This window comes from Harpegnathos saltator, unplaced genomic scaffold (genome assembly GCF_003227715.2).
Source record: "Harpegnathos saltator strain DR-91 unplaced genomic scaffold, Hsal_v8.6 scaffold106, whole genome shotgun sequence".
Taxonomy (NCBI): domain Eukaryota; kingdom Metazoa; phylum Arthropoda; class Insecta; order Hymenoptera; family Formicidae; genus Harpegnathos; species Harpegnathos saltator.
Window position 1 is genome coordinate 180,663 of NW_020229880.1, and position 12,811 is coordinate 193,473.

Consider the following 12,811-nt stretch of genomic DNA (forward strand, 5'->3'; position numbering starts at 1 on the left):
GAGTCGATTTATGCCAACTTCATCGAAGAAATCAAGCACTCTTCTCGCAGTGTGTGGTCGAGCATTGTCTTGCATAAACAAGAAGTTTTCTCCGATGAAGGGTGCGTACGGAACAACATACGGAATGAGTATGTCTTCCACGTATACATCTGAATTCACATTCTTGTCAAAAAGTGCAGATCTGTATGAGCATTAGCTAAAATTCCTGCCCAAATCATTACAGAGCCTCCATTGTAGCTATGCCTCTCACTTACCGTACAGTCTGCAAATCGTTCTCCACCGCGACGATAAACTCGTTCTCGTTCATCTGGAGAATAGACACAAAAACGAGATTCATCGCTAAAGAGTACTTTGCTCCAGTCTGCGAAAGTCCAGTCTCTATGCTCAACTGCAAAGTTAAGTCGAGCTACGCGATGGTGACATTTAAGCAAAGGTACAGCTGCTGGCCTGCGCGAAAGCAGATTTTGTTCCTTTAATCTTCTCCGAACGGTGTTAACGGATACATTAATGTTGCGGACATCTCTCAAATTGTTTCTAATTTGAACAGATGTTCGATGTCTGTCTCTTAACGAATTTGAAACAATAAATCGGTCATCATTGTGATTGGTACATCGAGGACGTCCCGAACCAGGCCTTCTATGGAAAGAATTGGTTTGTAAGTACCTGGCATAAACACGTTGCACAGTTGACACTGACAAATCAAGTGCCTGAGCAACGTACCTTCGACTTCTGCCATCTTCAATTAAAGCAATAACTTGAGCAGCCTTTTCAGGATTTATCGTCGCCATAATCGACGCAATAATTTCGATGCGAAACAATCAATTATGGTTTAAATTGATGAAGTTGCACGAAGCAACGCGCCTCGAAAGGAAAAGATCACGGAAAAAGAAAAGTCGCACGAGGCAGTGCTTATCGGAGTGAACACGTTCGGAAAAGGAAAATTGTTTGTCTTTGTTTATTGTCTTGGCACATACATTTAAGAAAAATCCAGTCAAGCCAGGCGTTAAAGCCCGGCGCACCGACAGAATCTCAGTCAAGCCAGAATGTAAGCCCGGCGTACTGACAAACTCGCGAAGTCCAGCGTACAAGAGATAGTGCCACTATCGGCGGGGGGCTGCCGAGGGGCTCGCGCGCGCGACAACCCAGATCGCCGCGTCGCGGCGGCTCCGTGGACTAGGAGCGCCAGGGAATTTCGACGTTCAGGTGGCGTCCAGCGACTCGGCATCCCGCGCGCCGGGTCATCGCGAACTCAGGCGCGATCCTGAACATCATATTCAAGCTGTGTACCATAATGGCCAATCGTACGGAGAAGGTAGAGAGCTAGGGACAGCTTCGCGAACTAAAGTGTATACCATAGTGATCATGCGTAACTGAAGGGTAAAGAATGATAACTTTTGATAAAAATTAAATTTCCAATTCGCAAAATTTTGTAAATTATTGTATAGAGAATAATGAACGCGGCTATTGAAATTATGAAAGAGCCAAACGAACCGCAGAGCCTCTTAGCCCCTTAAGCCTCGCTGAATCGACATTTGTTGCAAATTCGAAATTGAATATCTCGACACCTAAATATCCTAGCAGCAAATTTCAAAAACGATTTGAAAGCTTTGAAACCGTACTTTTCGAAAGATCTATCGAAATTGTACGTAACGATATTTTTTCAAAATGGCGGGTGATAAAAAGGAGAACATGAAAAGTTGCTAAAAAAAGGTTTGAGCGTGCGACGGCGCATGGAGCAAAGTAAGTGTCGCAGCTCAATGGGACGAAAAGTACCTAAAAGTATAGAATGTTTTCTTTAAAATACTTCGTTATAGAGCTTGATGCCATACTTATTCACTGAATTATGCAAATTTAACAAGAAAACCGCATTTTTAGCAAAATTTGGAACAACTCAGTGAAAAATGATCACATCGAGCTCGGTAAAGTAGCATTTTAAAGATAACACTCTATACTTTCATGTGTATTTGGTCCCATTACGTTGCGATACCTGATGCACACCATGCACCATCGCAAACACGGACCTTTGATTATCAATTTTGCATCCTCTCACTTTATCATCCGCCATTTTGAAAAAAATGGCCGAGCATAATTGCCATTCAGATATTCTTAAAGAGGACGTTTCAAGCTTCATTTTGCATTTCTGCGCATATTTCTATCTTCATTATTTACCAAGTTATGATCATTTGAAATTTTGTAATTTTTTCTCAAATTTTTAGTATACCGGGTTTTTTGCGTTTGAGTGTAGTTCCAGCGATACAAGCAATCATGGATGACAACTTCGAGCATACTTGGTTCCAATAAGATGGTGCCCTCCCACATTACGGAAGGGACGTCTGTAATTATCTGGACACAGTGTTTCCTCATCGATGGATAGGTAGAAGAGGATCTATAGAATGGCCTTCTCGATCACCCGATTTATCACTTAACGATTATTTCCTGTGGGGCCATTTAAAAGATAGAGTTTACAAAACGAAACCACAAAATTTGGATGACTTACGAAATCGAATTCTTGATGAAGCTGATCTCATCCCTGCTGATTACATTCAAAAAGCCGTTTCATCTTTTTATGATAGATTAGCTTATTGTCAAACTGTTGATGGCGGACATTTTGAACAATTACTTTAAAGCTTTTCAGTATTGCCTTAGTTGGCCGGACAACTCCCGACCTTACCTTAGTTGGCTGGATCATCCTACGATCTTGCCTTAGTTGGCTGGATCATCCTCCGATCCTGCCTTAGTTGGCCGGATCATCCTCCGATCTTGCCTTAGTTGACCGGATCTTCCTACGATTTTGCCTTAGTTGGCTGGGTCATCCTCCGATTTTGCTTTAGTTGGCCGGATCATCCTCCGATCTTGCCTTAGTTGGCTGGATCATCCTACGATCTTGCTTTAGTTGGCTGGATCATCCTCCGATCTTGCCTTAGTTGGCTAGGTGTCTTATTTTAAAAACTCAATAACTTCGGAACAGCTTATTCAAATTTGATAAAACTATAGTGCTTTGAAAAGGTCTGAAGAAGAGATAAAAATATGCAATAAAAAATTGAGAGTTCTATTTAAAAAATCCGAGGTTACCTTGTGTTGACCTTGATGACGCCACCCAAGGTCAAATTGTTAAGATCGGTAAATAGATCTTTTTTAACGCTACAACTTTTGTCTGAAACATTTTTTTATAAAGTGTATATTTTTCGAAATTTTTAGGGGTCCCGGGGTTTTTCCTTCACTCTGTATCACTAGTTTCCATCAGGGTATAGCAGTAGCGTAGTAGTATGATGCGTGACTCAAGAGATCCCAGGTTCGAATCCATCAGAGCTCACAGAGTTTTTCCGCAAATGCAATATGCAAATTAAGTAGCTGATCAAGAGCCAGAATTGCCAACTCCCTAATAATGTCGTCTAAAATTTGCTTATTTCAAAAATCGATTAGTTTTTGCCTGTGGGAAGGTCTGGTTCGTCAAAACATTCCCCCTCCACTCGATCCGCCGGCGCCGGTGGGCGTGGTTTAGTAGCGCCGGCGAGTCGAGTGGAGGGGGAATGTTTTGAGGGGCCATACTTTCCCACATACTACTCATATACGCACGCACGCACGCGTGCGCGCGCACATACACACACATACACACGCGCGCGCACACGACACGCACACGCACACACACATGCACACACACACACATGCGCGCACACGCACACGCACATGCACACACACACACATGCGCGCACACACGCGCGCACGCACATACGTATGTACATATATATGTAAGATCTTATTCTTCATGACATATATCACGTCCTTATTTTCTGCATGTACATCTTATTGAAGTAGTGGATAAAGCACTTGATGCACAATGCGAACTTTGACCCATCATATCTTGAAGATAAAGATTGGGCTCAATCTCAAACTTTCAGAGTATTAATGTCTTATATATAACTATCGTTTAACACCATATTCAAATCTGATTTCAAGGGTGAGGAAACAGGCGATTTTTGGCCTTCTTTGGTCTCTCTCTTTATAAGAATGTACAGTATAAATACGAGAAGAAAGAAGGTTTATTTTTTGTGGCAGGAATAAGGTTTATTCTTTTGTGGCAGAACGGAATATAAATGTTCCTGCAGGCTCTTGCAGGTTTTATACAATATCATGGTCACAAGTTTAAGCTGGTAATAAGTATTTGCTGAAACAGCAGATAGGACATTTTGTGGTCCTTTTTGTGAAAATTTCCAATTGGACCTTATTCGAATCCTATTATGTTACTAACCTTACATCTAAATTTACATTTTACATAATCACACAATTCTACACACACACACATACACACGACAGAGAGGGTTTGGAGTTATTAAAGACTGTGGAAATGACGAATCACGGGGTTCTGATGTCTGCATAACACACACACATACATATGCGCGCACACACACACACACACATACGCGCACAAAATATATTTGTTTTTTCAAATATTTATATATTAACTTAATCTGTGTATTAAAAAACAGGCATTTTTTAAACTTCAATAGCACTCACTTTAAGCTATCGTATCTTTTATAATTTTGTTTTTCAGAGTTTGTGCCAAAGAAAACTTCTGATTAGCACCACCTAAACCATAACATTTTCATAATATCAGCTAATTTGACCGGCATAACTTTTTTCATATATTATAAAATGTGCGGGATCTTTTTCATATTAGATGTAAGATGTGTTGCGAAATTCATCAAAGAATAATGTTATATTATGTTTATAATTTTTAATCGAGCAATAGAGCACACAGATTTTATGTCAATGATTTTATGCTATTTTTAAAACGCAACTTTCTCAGCCATGGTTCTAATGTTACTACCTTGCTACTTGTTGGTAATTACGAATCCTCCCTTCCTAAAGTGTTTACATACATTACGGAAAATTTTATGATCATAATCAATACGCGAAATATGATATGCGCACATGATGTAATACGACGTAACAGTATATGTACTCAACTAGACAATCATGTACATAACATATGTATAACAATGTATAACAATGTATAATAACAGTAATAAATAAAAAATTTCTTAATCACTATCCAAAAAGTACTTTATGTGAATCTTTTATAAGAACGATTCGTATTCGTCGTACAATATATTTATGATCTGTTGAAGAAATCGAAGAATGATGAAGAGAAAGGAAAGGTAACGTTCGGTTTCTATCCTAATAGATAAAAAAATAATAGCGTCTTGTTCCGTCATATGACAAAGGTACTAGTTAAGTCTGCTATTTGGCAGATTGATATCGTAAGATAAAAATGCTATATTACCTAAACGTCAGTCATAAGTTTGTTATTACAATGAATAATATAGAAGCTAATGCAGAACGATATCTAATATAGAACGAACAGAGAAAATGAAATATAGCGGTGAATATCTAGCGGATATCAGAAATATGTGATGCTATAGGCGTATGTTTCACGTGCTCGGATAAATCGCTTCGTCTGTTGTCATTTCGTATGTATGTATGTGATAATTAATTTTTTTATATAATTTTAATCAAAATCGCGTAAATATTTGCATATATGTTTTTCAGAATATATGTCGATACAACATCGAATGATAATTGTTATATGTTGCTAATTGATTACAGAAATATCTATAACCAGGAAACATCGAGGAACTTCATGTCAAAAAATACAATTATATTGTTATATTAACCGTTCTTGTCTCCTATGAAAAAAAGACTTCGGCCAAAATAAAATGCATGTGCTGCAATTTACTCTAACAATTTGCGCGATCGCCGGATGCTGGCAACCGCTTTCCTGGATATCGACTTTTAAACATACAATATATAACATCTATAGAATGTTACTGTTCCTTATATTATTCTTATTCAACATTACTCAATTCATGAATGTTATATTTAACGTCGGTAGTTCCGACGAGTTTATCAACACTATATACATGATGCTGTCTGTTTTTGTAGCGTTCTATAAAATGATTATCATGTGTTTAAATTGCAAAAGTATTACCGGTATAGTCACCGTTCTCACGAAGAAACCCTTCGCGCCTACGGAATCAGATGAGGTAATAATTCGGCAAAAATACGACAAAATTGTACAGTAAGCATCGTCTTCTAATAGCGAGTATAATAATTGTAGAACACCCACTATGTGTGTAATCAGCAACATTTTGAACACTTCAAGTACAAAAATAAAACATTTTGAATAACTCTTCAGATGCAAATGGAAATAACTATTTTCATAGTCAATTCGTAGGAACATCGCGTTATGGTACTTAACTCTCGTTATGACAACTGTCGTGTGTATGATTTTTACATCCGTTTTCGTGAATTTCATGAGGGGAAACCTCACTTATCCAGCATGGTTTCCGTTCAATTATACGGCACCTATTATATTTCCCCTTGTGTTCTTTCACCAAACAACAGCTATAACAATTGGCGCAACAGTGAACGTCACCTGCGACAGCCTAATATGTGGACTTTTATTGCATGTATGCTGTCAGCTTGAGATTCTAGGATACAGATTAATGCAAATTCCACAAAAACGACATATCCTATCTGACTGTATACTTCATCACGACCGTATATTTGAGTATGTTCCTATTTTATAATTTCATTTTTTTTATTTATAAAACTCTAACTGTATTCTTCTTCTTGTGGAGTGATTTGAAATCGTTTGAAACGCAGACAAATAAAATACCGCGCAATATTCACAGATTAATGAACAACATTGGGTATTATCTTTGTAATCAAATCTTAAAAGTAATTTGATTAATCTGCTAACCTTTTTAATTACAGATACGCGTGCATGGTGAACGACCAATTCATGAAGATAATTGCTCTTCAGTTCGGAGTAAGCACGTTGGTAATGTGTTCCAATTTATTCCAATTGGCTATAGCAACAATTGACGCGAATATTGTGCCATTGATACTTTATACGGCCTGCACTTTATCACAGATTTTTATCTACTGTTGGTTTGGAAATGAAATTAAAATTAAAGTAAACATAATTTATATAGAATAGTAATCTTACACTACACGTTGAAGATGAATTAACATGTTGAATGTGAACCGTGAACGGTTATTGGTGATTATGATACTACCGTGTCTCACTAATAAGTAACACTACCCAACTGTCACTCACCGATTCCAATGAAATTTGGCATGCACATTAGTAGAACATTGAAAAATATTGAACACATGTCTTTTTATATCGCCTGACAACGCATTTTAAGGGTGGAAATTACCCCTTGATCTTTGAACATGAAAGCACTATTTCAACCCTTTGTAAATATTACATGTGATTTCCGTCAAACTTGTCTTCCATTGAACTAGTCAGGGAGGAGTTTTTAGGGTCGCTGATTACGAATCTGGAGATACAATTACAAAATTCAAGATGGCAGACTCAATATGGCGAACCAAAATTATAAAAAGATGACTGATTTAAACCAACTTTGATATCTAGAGATTTTTAGAGTCTAGAGGGTCTAGAGGGACCTTTAATTACGAATCTGGAGATAAAATTACAAAATTCAAGATGGCGGAATATGACAGATGGCGGAATATGACGCAATATGACAGATCGAATTTGTATCAGTGAAGGAGAATATTGCCTTAGGCAATTACATTTAATGAATTTAACAATGAATCGGTATTCAAAATTGACCTGTCTCGTCAGTTTTTTCAGATTAGGAACTTGGTCTTCCAAAAGATTATTATCCGTCAATATCCGAGCGGAATATGTAATTATATTCTGACATATCTTGAAGATATACATAAAGATATCTTGATGTCTTAAGCTTTATATTTATTCATTTATTTATATTCTATTTATTTGTATACTTATTCATATTCATTCATATTATTTATTTAAATTCTGAACTTGAACAGCAAAAAATCTATTAATATTCAAAACGTTTATCTTAACGTCCAGAAAATTTATATAACTAGTATCCTTAAAAGTTTACAATAAACCTTCTTAAAGTCTTACAAGTAAAACATATTACAATAATAATGGTAATAATAATAATAATAATAATAAAGTGCGACAAATGAATTATATTTTGACTTCCAACTTCAGATTCGTAATTAGAGGCCTCATAATCTTCCAGATACCAAAATTGGTTTGAATCAGCCATCTTTTTACAATTTCGGTCCGCCATATTTGGTTCGCCATCTTGAATTTTGTAATTATACGAGGGTGGTCCGATAAGTACTTAGCCTCACCGCCCGATGGCGCCACTATCGCAAGAGAAATTTACTATCGTGTAGTACATTCTCGTAGACGGCTATTGTCGAAATTTCAGCCGAATCAGACTCGTAGTTTTGTTTTGACCGCGTGTGGAAGTGGGCGTGTCCGCGGATTTTAGAAAAATGGAAAAAGAGCAATATCGGTCGGTGATTCGATTCTTGTTTTTGGAAGGGAAATCGCGCAGCGAAATCAAAAAGCGCTTGGATGCTGTGTACGGTGACTCTTCTCCTTCGATGGCGACCGTCAAAAATTGGTTTAACGAGTTTCAACGTGGCCGCACGTCGGTTTTTGATGAGCCACGCCCAGGTGCCCCGAAAACGGCTACACGGAGGATAACATGACAAAAATCCACGATCTCGTATTGGCAGACCGCCGATTGAAGGTGCGCGAGATAGCTGAGACAGTAGGCATATCAAAAGACCGCGTGGGTCATATCCTGCATGAAATTTTGGGCATGAGAAAGCTGTCGGCGCGATGGGTGCCGCGTTTGGTCACTCCAGACAACAAGCGCAACCGTGAGACCACTTCAGAGCAGTGTTTGACGCTGTTTAAGCGCAATCCGAAGGAGTTTCTGCGTCGTTTCGTGACCGTCGACGAAACATGGATCCACTGGTACACACCAGAGACCAAGGAACAGTCGAAACAGTGGACTTCACCCGGCGAACGTGCTCCGAAGAAGGCGAAGACTGTCCTATCGGCCGGAAAGGTGATGGCCACCGTTTTCTGGGATTCACAAGGTGTGATCTACATCGACTACCTGGAGAAGGGCAAAACGGTCACAGGGCTGTACTATGCCGAATTATTGGGCCGATTCGACGCCGAATTGCAGAAAAAACGGCCCCATTTGGCGAAGAAAAAAGTGCTCTTCCACCATGACAACGCACCGGCTCACACCTCCGCCCTCGCCACGGTCAAATTGGTCGAATTGGGCTACGAACTGCTGCCCCATCCACCGTATTCTCCAGATTTGGCCCCGTGCGACTTCTTTTTGTTTCCAAACTTGAAAAAGTCACTCGTCGGGCAGAAATTTGAGTCGAATGAGGAGGTCATCGCCGCCACGGAGGCCTACTTTGCAGACCTCGAAAAAACGTATTTTTCAGACGGGTTAAAGAATTAGAGCATCGCTGGGTCAAGTGTATCGAGCTAAAAGGAACTATGTTGAGAAATAAATCGCCACTTTTCCAAAATTTTCGTTTTTCTTTTGTAGGCTAAGTACTTATCGGACCACCCTCATATATCCAGATTCGTAATCAGCGACCCTAAAAACTCCTCCCTGACTAGTTCAATGGAAGACAAGTTTGACGGAAATCACATGTAATATTTACAAAGGGTTGAAACAGTGCTTTCATGTTCAAGGATCAAGGGCTGATTTCCACCCTTAAAATGCGTTGTCAGGCGATATAAAAAAACACGTGTTAAATATTTTTCAATATTTACTAATGTGCATGCCAAAGGAGGAAGGTCAATAAGGCCGGTTTTTGGGCCCACCTCCGATTGGTCTCAAAGTACGTCATTTTACTCATCTAAGTGGGCCTCATTACATACTGTAAGGATTTTTCTTAATAATGATTTAATTAAAAAAATAGGCATTTTTATATTCCCATTTTACATGGGTTTCCGTACCTTCGATCAAATGATGCTGGGTTTCATATTGTTAACATTGTTCACACAAGATCATACTTTCCCAAAAACTGCATATACAGGGTGGTTGATTATAAGTTGCCAACCCGAAATGTGAAGCTAGATTGGGTTAAGATAAACATAAAGGTCCCATACCGTTTTGCGAGATTCGCAATAATTATCGAGTTATTAATGACAGAAATCTGAGGAATGAGAGCGCGCCGACATAGATAATTGGAGAAGCATTGCAGCTGCTTAGGCCGCAGCGCGGCCCAGTTGATCCAGAAACTGTTGCCGGTGCGCGGCGAGGGGAAAGACAATGCGCCGCTATTCGTTGTTTTATCTCGCCGGATCTACGTCTCGCCGCACGTCGCCAACAGTTGCTGGGTCGAGTGGGCCGCGCTGTGGCTTGAGTAGCTGCAACGCTTCTCCAATCATCTATGTCGACGCGCTCCCATTCCTCAGATTTCTGTCATTAATAACTCGATAATTATTGCGAATCTCGCAAAACGGTATGGGACTTTTATGTTTATCTTAACCCAATCTACCTTCACATTTCGGGTTGGCAACTTAATAATAATCAACCACCCTTATATATGCACTACAACGTATGTCAGAGCCATCATTTTTCTCGAGGTACTTCGCCTTTAAAATACAATTTTTTGCACACTTTATTATGCTTGCGTCCGCAAAAGAAGAACAAATCCTTTATCTCAAAGAGAATTCCTTCAAAAAAACATCAAAACAGATGAAGATCAACCAAAACTGATGGTTAATGAGACAAAATATATCGTTCATGTGTGACTGCGTCTGCATCAGTGAGGGCCTCCGGCAAAGCAAATCGGCCACGACGGCAGTAGTTCGCGCGGCCACCGTCGTGGTCGATTTGCTTTGCCGGCGGCCCTCACTGATGCAGACGCAGTCACACATGAACGATATATTTTGTCTCATTAACCATCAGTTTTGGTTGATCTTCATCTGTTTTGATGTTTTTTTGAAGGAATTCTCTTTGAGATAAAGGATTTGTTCTTCTTTTGCGGACGCAAGCATAATAAAGTGTGCAAAAAATTATATTTTAAAGGCGAAGTACCTCGAGAAAAATGATGGCTCTGACATATGTGTAGTGCATATATATACGCAATTTTTGAGGAAGTATGATCTTGCGTGAGCAATGTTAACAATATGAAACCCAGCATCATTTGATCGAAGGTACGAAAACCCATGTAAAATGGGAATATAAAAATGCCTATTTCTCTGAATTAAATCATTATTAGGAAAAATCCTTGCATTATGTAATGAGGCCCACATAGATGAATAAAATGACATACTTTGAGACCAATCGGAGATGGGCCCAAAAACCGGCCTTATTGACCCTTCTCCTGTCATTGGAATCGGTGAGTGACAGTTGGATAGTGTTACTTGTAAGTTAAATATAGAACAATGTGTAAATGAGAAATTATACACTGCTCAAAAGAATTATGACATAGATAATATAGGTCTGCATGATTTTGTGTTTTGAATTTCAATGGTCATTTCCTACGAAATTTTGTCCACTGAATACGAATCCGCCTTAGAATTTCTCTATCACGTCAGGTTTTCGAGATAATTATAACTTAAAAATTAAAAAAATTGAAACCAATAAAATGAAAGAACATATAATACTTTATTGTACACAGTAAGAAAAAAATGAAAATAAAAAGATAGGATTCTTTGGAAGTTATTTTTATATTATACACCAATTAAAAACATCATTGTTAACATGGTGAAAATTTTTTAGGAAATTATGACAATAGAGTCTTGATTATTCTGAACTACTTGCGTAATTAATGCCATTTCATTGATAAAAGTAGGAACTTCACAGAACTGACGTGAAATTAATGCAATATTACGTTTGTAACACTATGCTGCAATAATAAATTGATATATTCTGTTCCTCTTATCATAACATATCATTTAAAGTGTGTAGAGTATTTACATATTTCATTTGTTCTCTTTAATACATACATTTTTTTTAATGAAATAGCTTCGCGCAAGTGTAAAAACGATCCTGATAAATTTTGCTACATCTATGGTGAATACGTTCCGCAAAAGCAAAAAGTTCCTATAACTCAAAATAACAAACATTATTTTCAATATTTTGATATTGAAATAAAAAATCTTAATAAACCATGGGTTCCTCATACAATTTGTAGAACTTGCTATCAAGGATTGAGATATTGGTTGAAAGGAAAAAGAAGTGGCATGCGATTTGGTATTCCAATGATTTGACGTGAATCAACTGATCATATAACTAGCTGTTACTTTTGCTCATGCAAATCACGGGCTATAATGCTTGCAATAAGAAAAACATCTCTTATACAACACTTTCATGCGCTACAAGACCTTTTTTCATGGACCTGATATTCCTATTCCTTCTCCACCAACGAACCCTTCTTTACCATCTTTAGACAACGACATTCCTGTTGAGAACAATGTAGATTTTAAAACTTATGAAATCGATCCGGTTGATGACAATAGTCCAAAGCCTTTCAATCAGTCTGCTTTAAATGATCTTGTAAGAGATATAGGTCTATCTAAAGAAAGTACAGAGTTACCGGGATCCAGATTGAAAGAAAGGCATTTGTTAGAATCATAAGCAACGTTTCCTTGGTACAGACATCATGAAAAAGAATTTATTCCCTTTTTTTATGGTAGATTCATTAGTTTTCTGCAATAATGTATCTGACTTGATGCATTTTTTGGGATTAAAGTCTTATAATGCTAATGAATGGAGACTTTTTATTGATTCCTCAAGACGAAGCCTAAAAGCTGTTCTCCTTCACAATGGGGGAATATATGCATCAGTACCTATTGGACACTCAGTTCATTTAAAAGAAATATATGAAAACTTAAAAACACTGTTGGGATATATTAACTATGAACAACACAATTGGTTAATTTGTGGTGATTTGAAAATTTTAT

The 12,811-nt window shown here is 38.1% G+C and overlaps 1 protein-coding gene across 1 annotated transcript; it reads left to right on the top strand.

Annotated features, from left to right (window-relative positions):
• The first annotated feature begins 6,163 nt into the window (after positions 1-6,163).
• LOC109503819 (odorant receptor 46a-like) lies at positions 6,164-12,485 on the top strand. Its single transcript, XM_025300207.1, has 3 exons — positions 6,164-6,571; positions 6,778-6,979; positions 12,231-12,485. The coding sequence occupies exons 1-3, from the start codon at positions 6,267-6,269 to the stop codon at positions 12,483-12,485; spliced, it is 762 nt and encodes a 253-aa protein (XP_025155992.1). The 5' UTR covers positions 6,164-6,266.
• The last annotated feature ends 326 nt before the right edge of the window (positions 12,486-12,811 follow it).